The 26647-nt window shown below is 38.3% G+C and overlaps 1 protein-coding gene across 1 annotated transcript in view; it reads left to right on the top strand.

Annotated features, from left to right (window-relative positions):
• GRIA4 (glutamate ionotropic receptor AMPA type subunit 4) overlaps positions 1-26647 on the top strand; it is a 220797-nt gene that overhangs the window by 137102 nt on the left and 57048 nt on the right. The window contains 7 exon segments of the mRNA XM_032681175.1: positions 9134-9187; positions 11208-11366; positions 13143-13169; positions 13172-13312; positions 14932-15036; positions 20254-20278; positions 20281-20363. Coding sequence (XP_032537066.1) covers positions 9134-9187; positions 11208-11366; positions 13143-13169; positions 13172-13312; positions 14932-15036; positions 20254-20278; positions 20281-20363 — 594 coding nt within the window.

Genomic DNA, 26647 nt, shown 5'->3' with positions numbered 1-26647 from the left:
ACTGGACATAAAGAGGACTATATTCAGAAAAAAACGTTTCTTCTTTCTGCACGAATGGCAGTGGATTTCCTTCCTTCTTCCATTTGTAGCAACTCTATCCTCTCCCACCCATTTCCATCTGAGAAAGTTCATACCTCAGCACTCTGTGTGTTCAAAGCCTTCCAACGTGTCCACTGTGAGCAGCATTTTCTTCTGAATTCTGCATAGTGAATCAGTTTTTCTGTCAGACATCATCAGTTTAGCTCCTGATCTACCAGACAGGCTAATTCCAGTAATTTTTTCCTGCTCTCTACCCTCCCCAGCTCGTAAGAAATGGGAGGTTTCTCAGTCGATGGGCACTTTTCTCAGCTCTGTCAGTGCTCTGTATCAGCAAGACCAAGCCTCGCTGCTCATCCAGGGCTGCATTTGCCTTTAAACACAGAGGTGAAAATAGTTACACAGCATCTGGCACAGATTTAATGCTTCAGTGTACACAGCTTAACTGATACATAATAATAAAAAGAATGCACATTGTACTGTGTAATATTAAAAATTAAACATGGATGTGAAGTTTTCATGTGGTAAAGTACTAGTATCATTAATCTTATCTTGTAAAAATCGCAAACCAATAACCTCTAATTAATAACAGCTAACAATTGTTATTAATAAGCATGATAAGGAAGTAGCTGCACAGTATCTTCAATGATGTTCCTAGTTCTCTTAATTTAGTTGTTCAGTATAGGAAAGATATTAAGCTGTTGGAGGGAGTACAAAGGAGGACAACAAAGATGGTGAAGGGCCTTGAGGGGAAACCATATGAGGAGCAGCTGAGGTCACTTGGTCTGTTCAGCCTGGAGAAGTGGGGGCTGAGGGGAGACCTCATTGCAGTCTACAACTTCTTCGTGAGGGGAAGAGGAAGGGCAGGCACTGATTTCTTCTCTGTGGTGACCAGTGACAGGACCCAAGGGAATGGTCTGCAGTTGTGTCAGGCGAGGTTTAGGTTGGATGTTAGGAAGTGTTTCTTCACCCAGAGGGTGGTTGGGCACTGGAATAGACTCTCCAGGAGAAGCGTTTGGATGATACTCTCAGGCACATGGTGTGACTCTCGGGGATGGTCCTGTGGGGCTAAGGGATGAACTCAATGACCCTTGGGGGTCCCTTCCAACTCAGCAAATTCTGTGATTCTGTGGATGTGTTGTTTGACATCGCTGATCCTCAGCTTTCTTAACACTGAGGAAGAGCCTTGAGATATGTTGCTGAAAGTATCATGTATGTGTTTGCACTGAAAACCAAATGCCTCTGATGGGTAAAATGGAGCGAGCTGTCACACCAAGTACAGAAGCTGACGTGTTCCACTCATTCTCCATCTGCCCTTAATATTTTGTCATAGAAATGCTAAACGTAAAAAGGTAATGCTGAATTTGACTGCTGAATTTCTCTAAATAGATCAAGTTCTAAAGTTGGCTGGCTTTAAAAACATTTTTTTTCTCATCTCAGTTTCCAGTGTGTTCACTAGTTGAAGATAGCAACTGACATTTTTGCAAATCATATTTAGACCACTAGTGTACTTAATTTAAGATAATAATAAATGCATACTTTAATAAATTGTAACATAATACTTACAGGAAGGCCAAAATTAACCAAACATATGGATTAAACAAGCATTTCTTCTGCTTCCCTGTTTTTCATGAGCACAGAGGCATGTTGGCACAAACAGTCAGTAGCACAACACAGATAGGTATTCATCAAGAGATGGCACTGCTTTTGCATGTAGTTTAGTGGCACAATGAAGATTTTTTTCTCTCTTGAGTCAGAAATAGGATGTCTGCAGTTTTTTTCTGTGTCTATTAGATTCGCATTAATAAAATGGGCATTTAGTTCTGCTCCCACAGAGCCACAGGAGCAAATCATTAGGCAAAGAATTTGATATGTGCATGGTACACAGTAATTCGGGCTGGTGGCAGCATTTTTGGGCTTCGTACTATTTCAGGGACATAGTAGCAGCTCTGTGTGTATCTCTTCTTAATCCCAGAGGGATTGGAAGATTCATAAAGTGCTTTTTCTTCATCATTCTTTTCTCTCCATGCTCTTTTTTTCCTCTTTAGGTCTATGGAGTTGCTTCTATGCAACACTATAATGTCAATGCAAACTGATAGTTCTTCTCCTTGAAGGAGCCAGCTGCCAGCACTGCCCCCAGCAGTCTCCTCACCCCACAGAGCCAGGAGGGGCTCTGCGTAGCCTCATTTCTGTAAAGCAGATGGGATTTTGCACACAGTATTAGTCCCACACTGCACAGTAATAAGAACACATTTTGTCACTGCAGCACAAAACTGATGAGGTTTGGGCATGAGAAATATGTTATTTCAGTTACTGAAAGAACAAATAGGCAGTAGGAGACAAAGGACAAATACAAATGTTTTAAAGGGTTGGTGAAGTGAGCTTTCTTCTTACACCCTTCCTCTCTTTCTTTGCCTCCTTTTTCCCTACAAGTCTGCATATCCTTTTTAGCTCTGAGTGAGCCTTTCATAGGAGTAGACTTTGAATGCAAACAACTTTAGCAGCAGGAGGAAGTAACTAGCCATGCTGAGGGCACTGGTTAATGACTTTTGAGTCTCCTCTACAGATTTTCTTTCCCGGTAGCTTCCTGCACTGCACAGGACTCTGCTGGTCCAGCTGGTGGTGGACACAGGGGCTGTGTGGGAAGCATCCTTCTTTGCTCAACTGTGCAAGGGGCAGGTGTGCACGGCCCTGTTCCAGCTCAGCACCTACCTTCAAAAGAAAGAAAGAGCCACTTCTGCTTTGTTTGTTGCCTTTAACATCCTCTCTGATACTTGTCCACCCTTTCCCCAACAACAATGTCCTTTTTTGAGTCCTAGCTGATAAAATTAAGCTTGTTTCTCAGTTGCTTTTTTATGGCTTTGTAAAAGATTCATCCTGGCTTCAGATATTGTATAAAAATCCCATTTCGGTTGTGGTTTGTATCATTGCCATTTCTGCTGCAATATTTCAGGTCAGGTCTCAATCTTCCTTCTTTTACAAGTCTCCACACTTTTTATATTGTGTTAGACAGGCTTCATTTTATTGCAGGTGTTCTTTTTCTTAAGGCAGTGGATTGTGACACAATAGCAAAGAGGAAAACCTTTGTTAAAGTCCAATTGGTAATGCACAGCTATCACCCTTTGAAGATATTTAACTGAAAATAAGTCCTTTACACTCCAGCTGTACTGACCTCCATCTTCCGGAAATCATAACAAGGGACATTTCATGCTACAGAAGTTAAGCATTCTTTTAAAATGAGTGATATGCAATATCCATTTCATAGTAGTAGAGAACAGAGGATGACTTTGGGTCAGATTCTGTGTTCTGATGCTGATGTAAGTCTGCAAATAGTTTTATCAAAGTCAGTGAACTTGCCACTTAGAGGGAAAAAAAAGAGAAAATAATCAAAGCAGACAGTGGTAGCCCTTCTTTTCAGTAGTAGAATAGTTTCTGAATTTCCTAGGCTACGCTATTGTTCATCTAAATGGAAAGAACAGCATCAAATGATAAAGACACAAAGTTCAGAGTTGTACCTAAAGCCTGAGTTGGATTCACATCTCACTGGCCCTGCTGGTTTTACCGCACTTTAAAGTCAGTGGTGTAGTTCTGGTTACTTTTGATTACCACTGGAATCCTGAAATCAGAATAAGGTATTTTCATAATTGCAGTATGTTAGATCAGCAACTAAAAATTCTCACCCTGCTCTTTTTAGTTTCTTATATGTAAATGCATTTGGTAATGCAATTAGAGCCTAAGGCTGATTTGGTTTTTTTTAAGTTCACCTTTCTACAGACACTTACATAAACAATAATATTTGGGGGGGAAAAAAAGAGTTGTGTTAGATTCTGAAATAAGCTTAATAGCCCAACGGCCTTAATATATCACTTTTTTTTATTCTATTCTGTCGCATTTACAGAAATGAGATATGCACTAATAGTGTGACTACAGGATAATGGGTGGAATAACTGTTGTCATTCCTGTAATTTCTCTAATTTCCTGTTAATTTGGGAAGCAGATTGTATTTTCTTATTCATTCTTCTTAATACTGATGATTATTTAATAATTTCTCAGGGTTTAAAAATAAGAGTATAATAAAGCTCCAATTCTAGGTGCTAATCACCTTGGTCATTGAATTAAAACATGCAAATCAACATACAGAAGCAAGTGCAGCATACTGCTTTCACCTACTTTCAGCCTTTCCCCAAAGAAGTTAAAGTTCACCTTTCCCAGCACTTTCTTCCCAATATCTCCCTGAGCAAACTGAGGTCTTCTTAAAACTCTCACTGTGACAAAAGGTTGGTGCACTATCTGGGTGTGGTGTTTTAAGAAGAAGTCAGAGTGGGAATATAGGGCAAAACCAATTGTTTCAAATGTGTAAATGAAGAAGTACTACATAAGGGGTACATAGGTACTACATAGTACATAGGTATGTATGCACATAGTATGTAAATACGACATACTCCCTTAGGTTACTGGCACTAGGACAGTTTTGAATCAAAGCACCCTGAAGCAATGAAAAGCACAGTTATAAATACGAAGGGTCGTTCCTGACCTATCATGACCCTGACCTACCATATGAGCACTTTCATGGTGTATCACTGCTTGTGTAATTGGCACAGCCCATCTTTAATGCCTCACCCTGCGAAGTTTTACAGCCAAACTCAGTGAGTGCTGCGTCAGACTGCTCCGTGACAGAGCCAACAAAGGTCCCTGTGACAGTGCTGCTCTCTCTTCAAGGACCTATGTTTTGAAATTAAGGCAGTTCTCACTGCTCAACCTTGTGCTCCATGAATATACCACCTACCCCACAGGTGCTCAGAGCCTGTCTAAGAAAGTGCGGCCCACAGACACACGAGAGTATCTTAATTGGTGTCAGGAATGTGCTTTTTTTACAGTGAATCTCCAGATTACTGAGTTTCCCATCAAGGTTGGACTCAAAATACATGAAATAGTTTTTGTTTGGATGATGCCAAACAAGATGTGCCCAGAAGTGTAATGTGAGCTCAGTTTAGTGACCAGGTTAGAGAGTCCACAGTAAATTCCTGAAACTTGTGTTATGGATGCCAACTCCTTAACACCACAGCTTTTGCTGTATGGATCTTATCGTACCAGCTGCCCTACTCACTGATGTAGACAATGCTGCTCTACCCTCTCTCTGGCCTGTGACTGAGCTTGGCCTTTTGGTCTGAATTTAGGGGTGCACAAGGAAGTACCAGGGTTTTAGGTACCTCCAGACTTAATAAACTTCTATAGCAAAGGCTTTCTGGAACACTATCTCATCTGTAAAAATCTCAAGCCTGTGTTTGGTTCTGGGTAATATCTACTCTTACATATATGGAATGGTTGAGGTCTGGTCTCTCAAAGTTCCAGAGACTGCTGACCAGTTAAAGAATAGATAAGGAAAGTGTAAGAGTTTGCGTTCCAGACTGAGTAGCTGTCAAACTCCTTCCCTTGTTAGAAAGGACTTAAGTTCATTGGCTCAATTTATCTCAGGGCAGAAGTATGGTGTAGAGAAAGGTGGTTCTTCAGGTAGCAAGAATTCATATCCTGTTTTGTAGATCATGATCTGCAGCTTTGAGTATTGAGAAAAAAAAAATGACTGTATGTGTATTTTGGATATTCAAAGCTATGAGTTATTCACAGCTGTTTCACTAAAGAGGCACTTTTTTCCTAAATCATAACCAATTCCTGGTTTTCAAACTGTGTGTGATCAATAACTATAAGACTTTTCAAATTCAAAATCAGAAGGGTATCCAGTCTTAGTTGAAAATACAAACAATTATTCTCTTTTCTGTCTGCATAATCAACATTTTTAGAGTGAAATTCATCTCAGTTAACATTAGGGATATAAAATGTAGGTGTCTACATCAGAGCTAATCACCATCAAATCTTTTTTTAGTGAGTGCAGAAAAATAGGTACTTTCAGGGCACAGGCCATCTAATTAATTTTACACATGTGCTTTAAAATAAGATGAATTATTTTCTCAAAGTGCCTGATTTTCCACAGACCATAAAGGAAGTTAAGACAACTAGATGATACATAAATGTGTACTTTATCACTTACCCTAAGAAACAAGTTTTGAGAGAATATGATGAAAATTTCAAATTTCTTTTTTCAAAAATGTTATGTACTATTCACATCAAATCCAGGAATTCTGCAGTGATACCTACATGCATTTCCTAGGAACAAGGACAGAAGTAAATCTGGTTAATTATTTACATTACTTACTCATTTTGACTGGAACAGTGGACATCTATCTGTTGTACCTCAATGCCTACAGGTTAATTGTGTCCTTGTTTTATTTGACTGATATATAGCAGTGATGATCAAAATTTGTGTTATGAAACCAAACCAGGGAACAGACCACTAAGGGTCTGTTGCTAAAACTAGGTCAACTTCCCAGAGCTCAAAGGGAGCTGCACTGATTTGCCTAAGCTGAGGATCTGATACACAGTTACCATGTCACATACATCACCTGTGCGCACCACATGAAGTTCGAGCAAGACCAAGTGCAAGCTCCTACACCAGGGACAGGTGTTTGTGCAAATACAAGCACAGGCTAGGTGGTGGATAGATTAAAAACACATCTGAGGAGAAAGACTTGGAGGTGTTGGTTGATGAGAAGCTCATCGTGACCCAGCAATGCGCGCTTGCAGCCCAAAGAGCCGGCCACATCTGGCCGCATCAGAAGCAGTGTGGCCAACGGGTTGGGGCAGGTGATTCTGTGCCTCTGCTCTGGTGAGACCCCACCTGGAGTGTTGCATCCAGCTCTGGGGACTCAGCGCAGGAAGACGTGGACCTGTTTGAGCAAGTCCAGAAAAGGATCATGAAAATTATCAGGGCGCTGGAGCTCTTCTTCTCCTGTGAAGACAGGCTGAGAGAGATGGGGTTGTTTAGCCTGGAGAAGAGAAGGCTCTGGGAAGACCTCACTGCAGCCGTCCTTTACCTGAAGGGAGACTACAAGAGAGCTGAAGATGGACTTTTTACTAGTACGTGATTTAGCTTAGATCCAAGGAAGAAATTCTTCACTGGGAGGGTGGTGAGGCACTGGAACAGGTTGCCCAGAGAAGCTGTGGATACCCCATCCCTGAAGGTGTTCAAGGCCAGGTAGGATGGGGCTTTGAGCAGCCTGGTCTAGTGGAAGGTATCTCTACCCATGGCAGGGGGGTTGGAACTAGATGATCTTTATGATATTTTCCAATTCAAACCCTGCTATGATTCTATGATCTTAAGTCATATCAGTCCACTTAATAACTTTCGAACTGTGATGCTTTATTTATTTAAAAATGTGAATTTTTTTGTCTAAATCAGTTTCCATGTAATGCAGAGGCAAATACTTTCGTTACCATGTACTGCTGAATGAGTAGAAATGTAAAAGCATTATTGACGTGAGGAATCACATTCCTTCTGAAGCTGTTAAACCAACTGGGACTAGAACCTTTTCATTATATGCAAAAAAATTACTTGACAGCAGCATCCACACATGTGTTGAGTTAGCAATAGGGAAAATTGTATCTTCTCTCTCTCTGTCACCCCTAATAAAATGGTAGCAGCCATCAATGGGAGTTTTATTGAATCTAAAATTCATTTACATGAAGGGTAACAATCATGGCTTGGGGGGTGTGGTGTCTTTTGGGGCTTTTTAAGTTTGTTTTTCTTTTTAAATACAAACACTTTAGCTATAGACTATACCTATGAAGTAAAGTTTGGGAAATGAGTTAAAGGATAAAAGAAAAATTGCTTATTTACTTTATTACTTTAAAACAATGAAATAAAAAACAGTTCTGACAACATATTTATGCCACATCCCTTGGATTTTCCCTTCTACTCTGCAGTAAAAGGGAATTGATTTACTGGAACAACAGTCAGGAATCAAACATTTCCAACTCTTACTCCAGATTTAGATCCTGGATCCTTGGGTATCTTTGATCAAATTATTTAGTCCTTCATCAACTTGTCCTCATCTCCAATATGTGATATTATTTATTTTTTACAGTAATGGGAAAAGGGACTGCAAGGCTTAGTGAACTGTCTTTTGAACATGAGATGTGATCCCTAAAGGCAAGAAGTTGTCAATTCTTCAGACACAGTCTAGAGCTAAGTTTCCAAAGTGGGTAAGGAGACAGATCCATAAGTTTCCCATTACTTATTGAGTAACCTGCACTTCATGGAAAAATTTTACTTGCGTCTTATTTGTTCATTTGGAAGGAAGCTAAAATGCTTTGTGGAGATGAGTACATGAGGAGGAGAAAACCCCCAAATATTTGGGCTGCAAGCAGGCTTTTTCTAAATGAGTGGTAGACTATCAAAAATAAGAGTTCAAAGGACTGTATTGGTATTGAACGCAAGCTGCATTTTACAGGTAGTGCTGTTAGTTTCTTTAGTAAAAGCAGCTTTAGTCTGCAATGAATCTATTATCAGCATTTTCTACTGGCAAAATATTATCTCATTTTTTGTTGTCAGGACATTGAATAAGAGTCATTACATCATAGAAATTGCAATAATACTGATACAAGGGGCAGGTTGATATAGTTTTTATCTAAACTCTGTGGCTGATCTTGCCCTATCAGGACTCTAGTGGCTGCACATCATGGTTTTTGCCTTCTTCCATCATTTCATGCTATATTTTGGTTAAGCACTCAAAGACAGCCTCACTGTACTGCTCTGTCCTTGCTCATGCTCATTCCCAAAGTCTTTACTGTTTTACTAAGAGCTGAATAACACTCATAGTACTTGACCACCTCAAGGGCAAACAGCTTTGATCCCAAGAGATTAAAACTCAGTGTGATTCATAAATTCTGCACTTATTTCAAATTAAAAAGTACATCAGTGGATAGGCTTTGTAGCTAATGTGTGACGTCCTCCTTCTGAATTTGTATCCCATAGATAATTGCTCTTGATAAAATAGTATACCACAGTAACATTTTCAATACAGAAGACACTGAGATTACCAGTTCATTACTTTACTCACTTCAGTGTTAACTTTTTTTCATGATATAACTTTCCCTGGAAAGTTATAGTTACATTATTAGACTCTCAACTTTATATAACTTGTGATAGAGAAAACAATATGACATTGTTTTGGTGTTGTGTTTTTTTTTATTTCCCTCACAGATTGTGAGCGTGGGAAAGCATGTTAAAGGATACCATTATATTGTTGCCAACCTGGTAAGATACTTTTCTAGAATTATACCCCTGCTCGGTAAGTGAAACACTCAGTTTTACTTAGAAGTTATAGCACTTCACACAACATTTCCCATTTGTCTCTAATATGTGGTTGTACAGAATATATCCTTTATGATGCATAAAAGAACTTTGATTTGTTGTTACAGCCATCTAGATATGAAGGGCACAATGTTACCCTCCTAAATTTAAAAGAAAATCATCAGTGTAGTATAGAGGACTGCTAGGACTGTATCTTGTGGCTGAATTAGAATTTGCAGAACTACACTGCTTTTTGACTCATCTTTTTATTATTAGTAATGTAACAGTTCTAGAGGTAACTTTTATACATTCTCCAGGGAACATTCATTTTCATGTAAGCTCAGCTATTTCTAGTCAAATTACTAGTTTGGTATTTCCACTCTAAGTCTAAACTGGACATTCACACAGATAATGTTCAGAAGAGGGAAAAGAAAGAGTAAATTCAATATTTTATTATTCAAATAACTCCTTCTTTAAGCCAAAAACATACCTGGCAAAGCACAGTGAATGTAGGACAGAGTCTAATGTATGCTTTGAACTGTTTTCTTTCCACTCTCTCACAAGAAATTTTAGTTGACATGAAGTATTTTGTTGTGCTTTGCTGTACTTGTACCTTAACTTAAGATCACTTCAGATTATTTTTAGGGCCTCAGGAGTTTTAAATGAGACATGTCTATTCTCTTAGGTCTTATAAATTAAATTTTTCAACATTACAATTTTTTTGTTCCTCAGGTAATTTTATTCATGCAAAATAGTTGCTGTAAACAAGGAACTGGATGTTGCAGTGAACTGCTAGTGGGGTATTCAGGGGACATAGGCACATCTACTCCTCTACTTCAGCAGGGGCACACTTTGTTATCTACTGTCTGTTCAATAATGTGGATAATATGACCTGATGTGTCACCTTTTATATTTACTGTCAGTATCCCTTAGGACATAAATCAAATCTCCATCTTTACAGGTTTTTTTCCCTTGGGATATTGGGTCAGTATCCCACAGATTTTTTTCCTAAATCTTTCTAGGTTAAGTGTACACTTTTGTTTTCACTGATAAATACCAATCAGAGGAATTTAAGAAAATAAAAATGAGATACCTCTGAGCTAGCCTTAAACATAGCAGCTAGGAAAGGAGCAGAAAGATTTATTCTTGCTTCTAAGTACTTTAGCAGTTTGCATTATGCAGTTTCTTGAAGTTCAATTGTGTCCCTAAAAGCATATTTTAGTAAAGAATTTGTCTTTGTATGTGCTGAACAGATTAGCCAGAGAAACTGATAAGTCAGGAGGTATATGTACTTTATTTTCTCTTTTAATGTTGAGAGTCAGTCTGGGTTTTCAATATATAGCAGATCTGACAGCTACTACACTCCTATTTCACAGAAGTGTGATTCTGTGTTATATTTTCCTTGCACTAATAGTGAGATCCTAATGTGCTGTATTTGCCTTCTAATGTCTATTGCATTATCTCATTATCTCAGACATTTTCAACCTAAACAATGAATCCTGGAATATCATGGCTAGGCTTCACGAACAAAGATTTGGGATCCTGGAATATATGTATTTACAGAATAGTGTTCATTTTTCAAACATGCAAAGAAAGAGGAATGCATTGTTTAAAGCCCTAGTACAGTGCTCATTCAAATCTGCCAACTTTGATGGAAATTGGATTAAGGTTTTAATATTCCGCAGGCAGTTTTCAGTTGATTTGCCAAAGGCATTTCTTCAAAAAGTGCCTGCCATTCCCAGCAATGTGTTGCTTAGCTGTCAAGACCACCCTAGCAATCATGTGGGAAATTTATTTCTTGGTTTTATTTCTTTATTACACGAAAGGAAATTATCAATGAAGGTTCAACATTACTCTGGTTTTAAATTTTGCCTTCTAATGGAATCCTGCTGTTGTGCATTCTTTATGCTGCTGCGCTGACCTAGAACAGATTGCTTCCACAGTGGTGTAGGAGGGCAAACAAAATCTTAAATTGATTTTCTAGGGATTCAAAGATATTTCTCTGGAGAGATTTATGCATGGAGGAGCCAATGTGACTGGATTTCAGCTAGTAGATTTCAGTACCCCGATGGTAACTAAGCTGATGCAGCGTTGGAAGAAGCTGGACCAGAGAGAATATCCGGGATCTGAAACCCCACCAAAGGTACTGGGTGATCTGAAGCACTACCAAAGATATCACTCAGGTGTTCTAATTTCTAATTAACATTGTTGAATACATGAATGAATATTTAGGCGGAGGAGAAGGCAGTTGATCTTACTATTATTGGCAACTAATCATGCCTATCCTTACATTTGTATGATGGAAACGCAAACTGCAGCACATTTTGCTGATGTACTTGAATGTCCTTTGTCACTTATTCTTCAACTTCACCCCTTTACCGACAGCAATTAAGGGTCAAATGCTTAACTGACAACTTAATTTCAATACAATTTACATTAATTAATCTAATTATCTAGGTAACTGAGAGTGCAGAGCTTTCCCAACAGCTTTCTTCTTCTGTGTATGAGATAATACTCATAAATTTACTACCTTTGCTTTTTCTTATGGAGTTTCCTCTAGGACTTTTCCACCTCAAAACCTGGTGTAGTAATCACCTTCAGGCATGATTTTAAAGTGAAATCTCATCCCAGTGTTCCTCTATCCTAATCCTTCACAGGTTGATAACAAAATATTTCTCTCACATATAGTTTTCCTGGCAGGCAAATCACAGTATAGCTCTAAATATGACTTCATCAAAATAATTCTTTATTATATGCACAAAGGCATATCAGACCTAGTTGAAACTGGCCCCCTTTGTGCTGGGCACTATGCAAAGATAAGCAATTAGTCCTCCCTTGGCTGGGAAATGGGTAGGTTGACAAAGTCTGGAGAAGGTATCAATGTGGTTATTACAAAGCATAGCTACATAATTCAGTGAACATTCCAGAAATTTATGTTCTGGAGAAAAAAAAACAAAAACAAAAAACAAGGATACTGTGGGCCATGGAGTGCAGACATCCCCAATTACTGAAGACAGGAACGATTCAACTTATAGGACTTCTTGCCACGTCAACAGGATGTCTTCTTCAGAGAAGTCAGCATGATTAATTTGAATCACATCTAATTCACCCAGAGATAACCAAAATTTGAGATTATAAGGATAAACCATGTCTCAAAGACCTTATTATATGCAAGGCAAAGGAAAGGAAGGAAATCAGACTTGAATAAGGGAATTTAAATTTTGTAAATTGCAGGGCATATCAGTAGCAGCCCTGGGCATGTGAGCAACTTCTCCTGATACAGTATGTTTATCAGAGGACTATACTGAGAAAACACCCCTTTGTTTATGTGACTGCAGGCTAACATCTGCCAAAGACTTGCTGTACACATTTCATTTGGCATGTTATCAACCTAAAGCAGTTACTGTAGTTAGTGCAGAAACACAGACCATTCAGTGTATGTGCCAGGTAGAGAGCCAACACAGGTTTTCCAGTAGGAAGAACCTACTTTTGATCATCCTTAACAATTCCAGTAGCCTGGATGTCTGCTCATTAACCATGCATTTTTTCAGTTATATTTTCTCAATGAGTTACTGTTTCTTTCTTTTTGTTTTGAGTAAGTTGAGTGGATGGGGTTATTCCTTAATATATAAGACAAATGGAAAAAAAAAGATTTTAATATCTCCAGTTCAATTTCTTTCTTTTATTAATTAAGATGCAGATTTTTCTACCCTTAAGAAATACAGTTTTAAAGCTGGAGCTACTGAAATGTTCTCCATTTGTCTCTTAGACAAACTTGCTTTTAATTTTGAGGAGAGCTTTTTACTAAATGAAGGTGTAGAAACTGCTGCATAATTAATCAAACTAGAAATACTTGAGACAGGTGATTTTTTTTAAAGACATACCAATTCTCATGCAGTGTGTTTGTTCATCTATTTAGTATACATCTGCACTGAAATATGATGAGTAGTACTTGTGATGGCTGAAACTTTCCGTAATCTTAGAAGACAGAAAATTGATATTTCCAGGAGAGGAAATGCCGGTGATTGTCTTGCCAACCCTGCAGCCCCATGGGGTCAAGGAATTGATATGGAGAGGACATTAAAACAGGTAAAGGGAGGCTTTATTCTAGCGATCGTTTTGAATATTGGATACTAGTTGCACGCTGTATGACACAAGGGTAGTAATGGAGAAGGAGAAATTATTTTTTAGTTGGCATTTGGAAACAGCTTGGGCTGTTCAGGCTGTTCTGGTTTGTAACTTGGAATGAAGGCAGAGGTAAACTACTGCTACTTGAAACTACTGTTAATTCTTTTAAGATAGTTGGGACTTCCTCCACTGAACTGGTGAGCTCATCTGTTACTATTGCAAATAACCTGGTTTTACAAATATTGTCATTTAAGGAAAAAGATATAGCTACATAATATAGTCTTTAAAATATATTTCTGTCATCTTCAATAAAAGTAGACTTCTCCCAGGGAAATCACATAGGTAGTAATTTTTTTTTCTTTAAAGAAGAAATAACCCAGAGCCATTGTTCTCTGATGTCAGGATTTTGAATTCCTGATGAATATGGATGCCTAGAAAGTTCCAGATCTCTGTCAAGATGATTTAGCCTTTCCTTTGAATGGGACAGTAAGAAAATAAAAATCCTGCAGTAGAATTTAAATCATTGCAAATGAGCAGGCTGCACTCAGGAGAAACTGCTGAGGAGAAGTGACTTCTGACAGAGCTGGCAGCTCTGTGCCTAGAAGCCAAGGTTTCAGCCCTGGAAAAAAATCAGTAGAGATAGAAATGGGCAGAGGGAAAGCGTAAGTGATTTAAGTCTGCGTCCTGACTCTTAGGGAGAGAAACAAAGCATTTTGTATGCTTCACATACTCTTTGCAGATCTGTAACAATTGAGAGGAGCATTAAGTCAGGCTTCTGTGTTTGGGCAGACAGCATGAGCCTTCAAATTCAGCCAAAGTGGTTTGCATGGCCAGATACAATCAAAGCCGGCACCAATATGGCCATGACTTCTTTGGGATGAGGAGAACAGTTTGGTGTAGTAGTGTAGTGTCATCCTTTGGTGGCTAAGTAAAGTACCGAAAGAAAAAACAGAGTTCTGGTTTCAGTTGAGACACGTGGCGGAAAACTCCCACAGTCAATCTTATAGTTTTACATCTATCTTTCACTCTGATGCTTTTAAAACAGTCTTTTCAAGCCCTTTGCATGTCACCCATCTTCTGTGATAGTAAGTTGCTTTACTGGAGCTGAGGTTGTTGTCAAGTTTACCTTAATGAGCAGTATATGTTCAATTTGTACATTTAATCCACCAGAGTGGGAGCTTAAAGGATACATAAGCTCAGGCAAAAACATCCCTTAGGTTTTTTCATATGACCCTAGATACTCTGCAGGAGTGATGAGAATGGTAAAAAATGTACTTCTCTTTAGAACCTGCAGTTGGAAGATGTTCAGCTGCACAGCATGAAAAAGGACGAGGTCCATTGTGTGTCTTTGTTAGAAGTTAGATACTGACATACCTAAGCCTGTTTTGAGCATGGTCTGACAAGAAAAAGGAATATAAAGAAAAGTAGCCAAATTTATTGCTTTATAATGCCTGACTGTTCTATAGTAGTGTTGTAATGGTAGTCTAAGGACATAACCAGGATAACTTGCACTGCTCTGTGACATTTGAAATAAAGAACATAAGACTGGATCTTCGTGATGCTTTTTTCTCCATGTTTAGGTTCGAATACAAGGATTGACAGGAAATGTTCAGTTTGACCACTATGGTCGTAGAGTCAACTACACCATGGATGTCTTTGAGCTGAAAAACACAGGGCCTCGAAAGGTACGTGTTGACAATGTTTACTCTCCTCATATTGTATAAATGAGTTACGTACGATGAAATGGTTATGCAGACTTTTATTAAAGTGGACTCCACAGTTTAAAAAGATATAGTACAGTGAATACATGGAGAATATTTCTGGTGGAAGTATTTTTAAACTACATTTTCTGCTAGATGCTATTATTCAATGCAACAAATTGGGAAACGCAAAAACAAGTGTGCATCTTGGAGTGGTGGGATGTCAGTCAGTCAAGCATACTAATGAAAACCAGCTGGATGGCATGTTGCTAGGCAGCTAGGTGGTGGAAAATGGTCAGAACTCTGAACAGTAGATATTCTTTGTATCTTATCCAAAGATTTCTGTCTTTAAAGTTACTGGCATTTTTAAGCAGGTTAATTTGTACGCTCTGTGTAAACATGAATCATAGGCTGTTACTAACATAGGGTTTTTAAGGGTGAAAGGAGAGAAGAGGAGAGAGGAGGAAAAGAGTGCCCTGAATACTTACATTTTCTGAAATTAATTTCAGTATCTAATCCTGTGTGCTTGTAAGCAATTTAGGCAAATGCACATTAATATATGCCTTAGCAGATCCTCCATGTCTGAATGCTCATTATTACTCAGCCCAACCACTTTAAAAAGATAAGTCTGGGTACTTTGTTGACCCTTTCTCATCTGTGCTGAAAATTTGTCCACTTGTCATAGTATAAAACAAATAAAAGCAGAAAATGTACACAGGCTCATGGATTTTATTTCCTTTGGAGTCACCGTGACATGTTTGTTTGTGAGGTCATCAGAACAAGAAAAGGGAGGAGGTGATAGTGAATAGGGGATTCATGGCTGCTTGAGTACGGCCAGAGCAATCAAAATTGAATTAAACAGCTCTCTGCTGTTGGGCCAGAGGTGACAAGTGCAGTAAATAGTGCCACAAGTAAACTGTGTGTCCCCAGAGACAGTTACCTGCCACAGTGCTGAGGAAGGCAGAGTGTTAAACTGCAGACCCAGAGCAGAATTATACACTCAGATGAAAAAATTGCCAATATTTCACAATATAGAGCTGTATACCAAAGAAAAGCATGTGCCTGTGTATAAAGCATATTGGTGCATTTGTCTTTTGAAAGTATGACAGATGGTTGAAAAATAGATTGGGAAAGGGGAGTTTGTCTTCCCTCTCTCTTGGGAAGTCCACTGTCTCCTGCCAGGTAACGTGTCTGACCTTGCTACCAGTCCTGCTTCCTTTCTGGCTCTGTGCTGCACTGTTGGCACCTAGGAGGATATATGGGTAGCTGGGACACATCAAAGGCAAATGGTGAAATATGCCATTTGCATCCTCTATTCTCAGTTGTACAGGAGGAAAGACAAGGTGCAAAAGATGCGGTTAATTAGGTCACAACTTCTGTAACTAATTAGGGAATTTGCGTGTCAGCAAACTTTTGAAAAGGTTTGATGTTTCAGTCTTTATAACCTATTTTGGGAGATGCGTGTAGCTGGCACCACTGCAGGGATGTCCACATCCTCTCTTCTTGCCTGCAGTTTAAGGGGAAAGTGGCTGCAAATAGAGGAGCTATGTCTGTGTTGTGCTAGAAGGCCCAAGGTGCTTTTCTTACCTTTCAACCATGCCTCTCTGCCACTCTTAAACCATTACCTCTCTTTGATATAACAAGTAATAACAACTTTGACAGATCTGGCTACTCACAAGAATTTATTTCTCATATATTAGGTAGTGCTTTATATGTGATCACTGGACCAACTCTGTGGTCCAGCCTGACAAATCCTATATAATACGTGAGAAATGACTATACTTAATTGAACTAAGAGGCCTTCACTGTTAATGTTTTCTTCTCATGTCCTACATAACATGGACTTATGAGTCACTCAGGCAATATCTTTTGAAACTAGCCTTTCCAGGGAGAGTAGTGCATGGCTCTAATCTTTAGAAAAGTGATTTTTTGTTGCCCACAGCTTTAAATATGTGAACAGATCATTAGAAAATGGCATGGCTAGACAGACTTCCATATAGTTTAGTAAGATGGAAAAAAATAGCCAATGCTTATCTTAGTTTCATTTACGCAGCATTTCTTACTTGCTTCTTCTCTGCAGAACATACAAAATCTGCTGGTGAGGGGAAGGGTGTGAGGGCAAGGCTCGGAGAGATGGAATGGACTGGCTCCTGTGACAGGAGTGTTGCAATCAAGCAATACAAACTTCTCATTGATGCCCAGGGACAGGACTAGAGGCAGTGAGCACAAACTGAAACACAGGAGGGGTTCCTTCTGCACATAGGAATGCTTTTTGACTTCTGAGAGTGACCAGCACTGGCACAGATTGTGCAGGGAGGGTTGTGAAGTCTTCATCTTGGAGATATTCAAAGCTATCCAGACACAGTACTGGGCAACTGGCTTTAGGTTGAACAGTGGGTTTTACCAAATGACTTCCAGATGTCCCTTCCCAGCTCAGTCGTTCCTGTGATTGTGTCATTCACCATGCATCATGTCACCAAATTAAAAAAGAAAAAAAAAGGAAAGGAAAAATTAACAAAGCATTATGCATTACATGTACATGCACAAGCCAGTCTAAGATTTGACTTCTAAATTCCAATTTGGGCAACATGCATAAAATTGATTATCAAAATTTTGAGTATTCTCTTGCCCTTAGTTGACTTGTGAGCTTCAGCAGGAGCACTTCAGTGGCTGCTACAAGGTGCACAGGCCTTCAGAAATTACACTATTCAATAAAATGCCAAACTGTTATGACAAATTTACTTAGAGGCAGATATTTTTGCAATATTGTTTCCTATTAGACAAATTCAGCCTCCGTGTACGTGGATGCAACTCCTATGAAATTCAATTGTGATACAAATAGAATCAGAGGTACTTGAATAGCTGAATTCAATCCTATCCTTTGAACAGTTTTTTCCTTGTGGATTTGAAGTATTTATAGGAAAGCATACTGTTATTTAGTGTGCTCACAGTGACTGTGAATTGATATACAAGTGTCATGACATATCTTTCATATTTATTCAGTAATCTAGTTCCAAAGTTAGTTTAGCACAGGTTTGAACAGAACACATATGTGTTCACACCAATGCACACAAACTAAAGTTCCTTTAAAAAATGCCTGTCATTTCTCAAAAAATGCCTTTATCTCTGTCTGAATTTTCATATGATACTTACTTTTATAATGCAGTACATCATTCATTTTCTGCTTTCTTTCTGAACTTTATAGCCATGAGGAATTGCACAATGAAAAACAGTTATTCACTATTGTAGTGAATTCCCCAGACTGTCAGGGTTTGGTGCACCTATTCTGCCGTTAGTTGATCACAGTTTTTGACAAGAGCTTGAAATTTTCAGTAATCAATTGTATCTTTGACTGTATGGTTTTCTGGATGAAAAAGAATATTTCTTAGCAGGGCATCCTACTAGGAAGAAAAACTCCTGCTCCACTGTATCAACAATGCTGATGTTTCTTGTAGAAAAAAAAAAAAAATCACTCGTGTTCACCATATGGCTCTAGGGACTGCTAAACATCTTGCCTCTCCATAATTAGTGAAATAGTAAATGTAAAAATCAAGAGGAAGGTTGACTCTTTTAAGAGTACAGAGGATATATATAATGCATATGAGACTAGGAACCAAAAGCTCTCCCCTGCGCTTTTAGACTCTCATATCACATCACTGCCTTGAACTGAATAAGAGGTTTCTCCTCATCATGGAGGCAAAATCCTATGTGATGGTGAATTTTAGTCAGGACTCTACAATAATGTTAGAAATAATATTGACTGCAATAATTGATTTGTTTAGCCAGTTTCCATCATATTGAAATCTTTTCAGCCAAGGCACAGAATGTCCTTTGGCAGTTACACTGGAGCTCTGCCTGGAGCCCGCTTTCCACTAAAATTCCATTTTCTAGTAAGATGGACAAGACATTCCTCTCTCCCAACTCTTGGTCTCATGAATTCCTAATTAATCAGGGAGTGGGATAGGGGCAGTTGCTTCTGACTGGTCCCCAGGTGCTTCTGGAAACTGATCTGTCTCAGATTGAATTGCATCTCTTTGATAGGACCTTTAAATCATGTGTCTGTTATGTCAAGCTAGGAAGAAGGATAAGTCTCCCAGTTCATTAGGTTCCCAGAAACCTGGGGAGCCCCTTTAGGTAGGATTAGAACACTGTTCTACTGATGCATTTGTGTACATGTTGTCCATTTGACATGAAGTTGAGTGCTGTCAGTCCTGGGTCAGAGGAACAGCCACTGAGCCATTCCGTGGCAGCCTTGTCAGTGGATGCACAGACAATCACGATCTAGTTGCAGAAAAGAGAATGGGCAAGAAGGAGAAAAGAGAGAATAGTTGTTTTCCTCCATGGGAATACAAGAATGACTGATTCAAATCTCATTCTAGAGTAGTTCATCTCCAGCAATGAACAAAAGCAGCTGTTTCACCTAAAGACTGCTCTGGGAAGGGTTGTGGTAGCCTAGCTGAAACCAAGGAGAAAAAAAGGTAGATGTGGTGTTCCACCTCCCTGTAGGCACTTCCTAGAGATACATTTAGAGAGAATTCATTCTCATCATGCTTTAGTCAGTGGAAAGCAAGTAGTATTTTAGGAGAGGTGCTTATTTTGAATGAGCTGAGTCACTGTCTGTTGGTGCTGTCTGTCCATGAGTATAAAGAAAGCTTGAATAACAGGGCTTCTAATGTAAGTACTAAAAGGTCAGTGCCAGCAGTTGGGTGGAAAAAACCTGGTGAAAGTCTCTGGGTTGGAGTCTCCTGAGAGGCCTGTGGTGGAGCAAGGAATTGAGATTAGCCATGGGGTTGCAAAACTGTCATCTAGATGTCTTTCACTCCTCCGCCTAAGACCGGAAGATCTGGAGGATTAGTGAATGAAAATATTCTTGTGGAGAGCAAAAATTCATATATCTTGCTTTATGCCCCAGCAAGGCTTCAAATGAATGAAATGGGATTAAACTTCTACCTCTGATTGAAGTAAGTAGCTCAGATCTTTCAGGATCTGCTCAGTGGCAGTGACATCATGTCTCTCTCTGTGCAGCAGTGGTGCTAAGTGGTACACTCAAAATGTTAGATATATACCCCTGTATCCAATGTGACAGCACTTCCTTTGGCACAAAACCATCTTTGGATCACTCTGTTGTTCTTACAGTTATTTATGTTTGTAATTATGCAGAATGCAGGCTTTACTGTAAATTATATAAATTTTATTTTTCAGGTTGGTTATTGGAATGACATGGATAAATAGTTTTGATTCAGCATGAACCTACACGTGGAAAGACACTAGCAGCCATTGAGAATAGAACAGTAGTTGTCACTACAATTTTGGTAAGGTATTTCTTTTTTTAACACTTATACTGGTGTGTGACACAATCTCATTTCTGGTTATGATCTAATTTAGTCTGCTGTTCCTAGGTTAGTGGGAGGGTGAGAGCCTGTATTTAATTATACTGACTGTCATGTCTGCACAGAGGTTTTTTTGGTATACATTTAATATAATGATTCACTTGAAATCAGGTTTTCAAAATTGAGTGGTGGTAATTTTTTTCTTTTATTCAGTCTTTTCCATTTTTCACTGAAGTAAGTCTCAGAAATACAAGTTCTTATAACCTCTAATTGACAAATCTTAACTCAAAAGAAACTAGAAGAAAAGAAAAACCCAAAACATTCAAATGACAGAATAGAACGGAGGGTATAAAACGAGATGACTATGCCAGTGTCCCTTTTTGTCGATAAATTATAAACTCAATAATTCACATTATCAAGAGCTAAAATTCTAAATTCAGTCAGCCAATCAGAATTGGATTATCTACTTTTAACTGTGAATGAAAACATGAATTTAGTTAATGCATTTGGACATATTTCTTAATATGTTTATTCAGCATTACAATAGAATTTCCATTTTAATAAAATTAAATAGATTTGTGGTTTGATTTTCCAGGATAATGGTGTTTTTAAAGAGTGTTTGCAAAGAAGAATGCAGTTGCTTCATTCATTTACATTTTTAATACAGTTTTTCAAAACAATTGTTTCTTACAAATATCTATTTTAAACAAAATGTTTAACAATTTTTCCTCTGAAGTCAGACATGCCCTTTAAAGCTGATGTTTGTCAAAGCTAACTGGCAAAGGGTGACCTTTACATGACCACTTTTAAGATTTTACGTCTCAGTTCACTGCCCTTTTCACCTGCTTCACTTAGACAAGACATGTTAACCCAATAAACCGTGTCTCAAATGGGAAGGAACATTCTGAATGTGTTGTCAAGAAATAATTTTTCTAAGCTAATATTGAGTTGAAAAAAATCCAAAGGAAAGCATCAAGACATTTACTTAGTAAAAATGCAGTTAATTACCACATTTTCAGCAGTGTGTATCAGCATTTATACATTAAGTATGTCTTAACAAATCTCCTGTTGAGGGTTATCATTCCAGGACACAAGCCAACCAAACTACTATACAGGAATTCAGAATGCAACTCCTAATCAAAATTGTGTAACTTTTAATTTTATTTTTGCATGGGACATTTTAAATATATGTATCTTTTTCCTAAAAAAAAAAAAAAAAAAAAGACTTGGTGATGGAAAAAAGTATACTTCAGTACAGTCCTCCTCTTTTCAGCCTCTGATGAAGAATCCTATTTTAAGAAATTGATCAAGGAAGAAAAGAGTCCCAAGATGCTGCGAACATTCCTAACTAAGGCTCAAGTATTAACCACCAGTCTAGTAGCATTGAGCTTATTTTTCCATATGGATTACTGTTCCTCTGACTGGATGACCAGGCACTCAACCACCAAGAAAAGTTCTGTGACTAATCTGAAATGTGTAGAACAGATGACGTTAACCTTCAACTTTGCCAAGCTGAGAAGAGAACGATGTGAATAACAAGCTTTCAGTCGAAATTTTCCTCTCATACCAATTCTGATATCTTTGACTGAAGCTATCATACATGAATACTGTAATTTCTATAAATAGCTCCAAGCTTAGGAGAAGCAAGTAAAATATAACAATGAAAAGTAATATAAAATGTTCCTGTTTACCAGAAAGGAAAACAAGAAACCTTTTAAATGTGTTATCTTGCCTGTCCTGTTTGCATTGAAGCATTTTGATGTGCATAATAAATGTTATCTTCAAAAGAACTTTTTCCAGCCCCTGTATTGAAAGGACTGGTGGGATCATTTGCAAACCAAAAAGCTGAATTAATATTCCAAAGCGTGCCCTATGTTTATGCAGCATGTCATTTTTGGATAATGCAAATAATTGAAAGCAACACTGCTTCTTGACCAAAGTGTCCCCTTTCCATGTTTCAAAATCACAGTGCAAGAGAATATATCAGAATTTGGTTTGAATAGAATATATGGTGATTCTACCTTATCATGCCTGTCTCCCATCCACTCCACTGGGAGCTGCACACTGATGCTAAAGGCAGAATAGAACCATGATTCTTACTATTGGTCTGCTATGGCCATGTATTTAGCACTCCACAACCATATGATCCACACACAAAGAAAAGATATATTTGACTAGAATAACTTTCATGTTTCAAACGCCACAGAGACTTTTCACCTCTTCATTGCCCTCTTCACATTGAAGGGAAGTTGAACCATTGTAGATGATACATTTATTTTGGTTGCATGCATATTTCCAACATTAACTGAAAAGCTTCTGCAAACAGTGCTGTCAGGCTTTTCAGTCTTCGAAGACAGGTGGCATGGCAGCATAGGAAAAAGTTTAAAGTTTTCAGCATGGCTCGCTTTAATATTTGCCTGAAGCCAAATAGCACAAACCTGATTTTCCTCCGTTTCTTCACTTTTCACGAGTCTATGCTTACTTTGCTGTAGTGTGGCTGTAAAACTATTGCATAGAAAGTGCATTATAATGAATTAGCTCTGCACTCAAAGAACTTAGTACAGTATTTCTACTTGGCAAAACATTTTCTTCATTTGTAACATAGTGAGGAGCATGTAGAATTTATTTTACATATCTGTTTAGCACTCAGCCTATCCCCCCAATTAGTCATGTGGTGAAGTAGCAGCCCGGAGAGGGAAGGCAGCAAGGGCAGCTGATGTTCTTTACCAGCTGCCATGCTCTTTATAGTTCCTGTTCTGCACATTATTATATGGTGCACAGCCTCCTGCACATCTGGAAAGGGCGGATTTTCTACCTGTGTGCAGAAGCATTCCCTTCAGGATGTGGGAGTGTGACCTCCAAATGCACAGTAGGCTCCCTGTATGACCAGAGAAGGGATGCCATTTGCAGCCTTGCTCTAACACTGAGATAAAGTGAGTGACTTGTCTAGTTAGGAAGAATGATCATCTCTAATTTAGCAAATTGAGAAATATAGTGACAAGTTGTTAAGTTAGAATATAGGGAAGTAGGCTGGGAAGACTAATCTGAACTCTCAAATACATTTCATGATAGAGCCAATTCTGTACTTACTCTGAGATTGCAAAATTTAAAAATCACAAAAATCCTTTAGAACCAAAGCTTGATGTATATGAGCTGCATCTGCATTGTGGCTTCCAGTTCAATATTTTAATGAGATATCCTTGGGTGTTGGAGATTAAGTTTCAAGGGCAGGATCCAGTTCTCAACTGAGTCACCCAAATGTAGATGACTTTACAAAGTATATTGATTCAGTTGCATTCAGTGACATTTAAGATGCTGTAGGATACACAGCGTGTCCCCCATTTACCTATCTGTAAAGGGGCAGCACAAAGGACCTGCAGAATGGCACTTTGGGATCAAATACATTAGAGTATCTCAGATGACAGGTTACCTTTCATTAGAGGACTGAGAACCACCCTAATTTTTTTGACTGAATATTCGTGATAGAGACTTACCTCAAAATTCTAATTATAAACTTTTTCTCATAATAGAAAATATTTTTTCATTAGAAATTTTATTAATTAAATTCTCAAGTACACTGGAGTGAAAAAGAAGTTTGTTGCATGACAATAATAAAGACGTCAAACCGAATCCTGGACACTTTATCAGAAAAAAAAGGTCACTATAAAACCTTCTATTGACATTTACAGAAATTTCTTTCAGAATAAAGTGTGATAATGTGTACCAGTCCTGTTGTAAAAGCAGAAAATTTCCTTGCACAATATTTGTCACTTTTACAAATATTTTTGCACATTGAAATCAACTTTAGAATAGGAAAGCCAAGCATAGATCTGTTCGGTATTTGGATTAGTTACTTTCTCCAGCTTCCCTTATAGTATGAATCATCCATCAGCTTTGAGCATTTTACTGTACACATGAATTTGTGGCAATGTGATGGAATAATTTGTTTACATCTATAAAGGTAATTGTTGCAGACATCAACTTGTATTTACAAATGTTAAGTATTGTTATGAAATTGTGAATTATTTAAGTAAGCTATGCACCATCTCAAATATCTGTTCCGTGTAGTCATTGATCATTTCAATGTGGACTTCTCCTTGATTCACTACCCTATAGAATACTATTAAGGAGCTAAAATCTTGCAAATATTGCCGTGTTAAACCTCATTCAGCAGTAAGTCAGATGTGTGGTTTACATCAGTAGGTAAGAGCTTATAGTTCAAAAATGTGGTAAATTACAAAGATGGTTGGGAGAGATAATCTTTATATTAGACAAGATGCTATAACTGGAAAACAGTGAAAAAGTATACCTACTGTTTTCAGCTATTTCAGCTGATCTAATAGAAGACATCTCTCCATAAGTGTCTTGCATATCTTTTATCTTTAGACTAGCATGGCTACACTAACATTACTACTAATTTAGAAAATGCTATTGCAATAGATTACACAGAAAAAAGGTCTTTTTTAATGCCACGGCTAGAAAAGAGCATCAAGATATGGCTGAGTAACATGCTATTGATCAATTCAGATATTTCATGACTTTGCAGCATGACCTTGAAAGTAATCTGTGTAAGTTACTTGCTAGTAACCAGTAAAGCTTGCCTTTCAGTGTCCTTTTATATTATACCAATCTGCACACCTCAGTTTGAAACACCCTCAAAGTCTGAAATTACAGAACCTAAAAGTAGTGCTGGTATTTGATTTATTTTTTTTAAAGACAGTCTTATCAGAAACTCACATTCGGTCCCATCCACATCCCCCCATCAAATTCTGCCTTGAAAATAGATATCTCATTATTTGGCAGGTAACGTAGGCACAACAATTAAAGAAACTACTATTTACTCTGTCTAAAATAGGTAGGAGGGAAAGAACATAGTAAGCGAACCGTAGTAGGTGTTCCTGTTATCTTTAATTGTATAATTTCACACTGGCAGATCACACTCAATTGCTACTTCTTTTAAAGCAGTCACAGCAAGAGGTATTACCTTACACTATAAGATAATTGCATTATAAGAAATGTTCTTGGCTGCATTTTGCTCTAAATCAGTCTGATCAGTGCGAAGAAAAGAAGTGGGTGGGGAGAGAGAACCAATGCAATTCCTCCAAGTCACCCAAGTCAGATCCCTGTCAGAACCCAGGCCTTCTGAGTCCTCACTGAGTCCTTCCACTGGATGGAATCGCCTCTGCTTTTACCTACCAAGGACAGAACTGGGGCCTCCGACTTTCCTTCTCACTGGTCCCTCACAGAACTCCTGGGGAGGAGGGCTGGAAGATCATTTAACCTTAACAGGAAAAAATGATGCATCTGTCACTTTACTTCGCTGTGCAGAAACAGTTGAAGTGCTTTTCTGTAGAAGCCCTGTCAGTGGTGATGTGCAGGCAGATGCATGGTGTCGGGTTTTGGAAGAAGGAGCAGGCTGACCTGGCGTCCTCTGTGTCTGTCTTCTTTGTGTTCATCTCCAGAGTTATTATTTCCTGGTGTGACTCTAATTGTATGCCTTTTGCTTGAGATTTATGGCTGACTCAGAAGACCTAGCAGTCACCACTCCGGTCTTTGGAAAACAAAATTGCTTTTGAGGTGCAGCAAGCAAATGTAGCTGAAGCTTACAAGGAGAGTTCAGAAATTCTGGACACTGGACAGACTTGATTGTAGTTCTAGCTAGCAGTTGGCTAAATCACAGACAGGAGGCATAGGATTTTTGCCTCTGTTTATTTTAAACCACTTTTGTTCAATCACATGTAGAAAGACACTGATTTTGGGTTTTCCTCTCATGGGAACAAAAAGCCTACATGAGGGAGGAACAATTGATACATGTGGCCAAAATAGTTCCCAAAATCAACATTTACTGCAAAGAAAGGGCAGGATTCTCTCTGTTTTTCTCCCTCTATGGGAAAAGACACTCATGTAATGACACGTATCCTCCCTTGTTAAATACCTAATAGAGGTTACAAAATTGCTGTTGCTTGCAGCTGATGTTCCTGTAGTTTCAATGAAGCAGACATTGTCATACTACATGTTTATATTTATTTTTATTTTTGTACTAATTTTATCTGTAGAAGAGAAGTGAATAGGGCAGAGTACTACCAATGTTAGTGTCAAAAGACCCAAAATTAGCCTGGGCCAGCACAGAGAAAACTTAAGTTGCCAGTACTTTGAGATGTAAATTCGAACAAAAGGTGACTTTAGTCACCCTTTATATTAGAAAAATATGAATTATGTGAATGGATATGAATGTATTAATATGAATATAAATATGAATTTATGTG

This window comes from Chiroxiphia lanceolata, chromosome 2 (genome assembly GCF_009829145.1).
Source record: "Chiroxiphia lanceolata isolate bChiLan1 chromosome 2, bChiLan1.pri, whole genome shotgun sequence".
In the NCBI taxonomy this organism is placed as follows: domain Eukaryota; kingdom Metazoa; phylum Chordata; class Aves; order Passeriformes; family Pipridae; genus Chiroxiphia; species Chiroxiphia lanceolata.
Note: the sequence above shows the minus strand (reverse complement) of the source record. Positions and strands in the feature narration are given on the sequence as shown.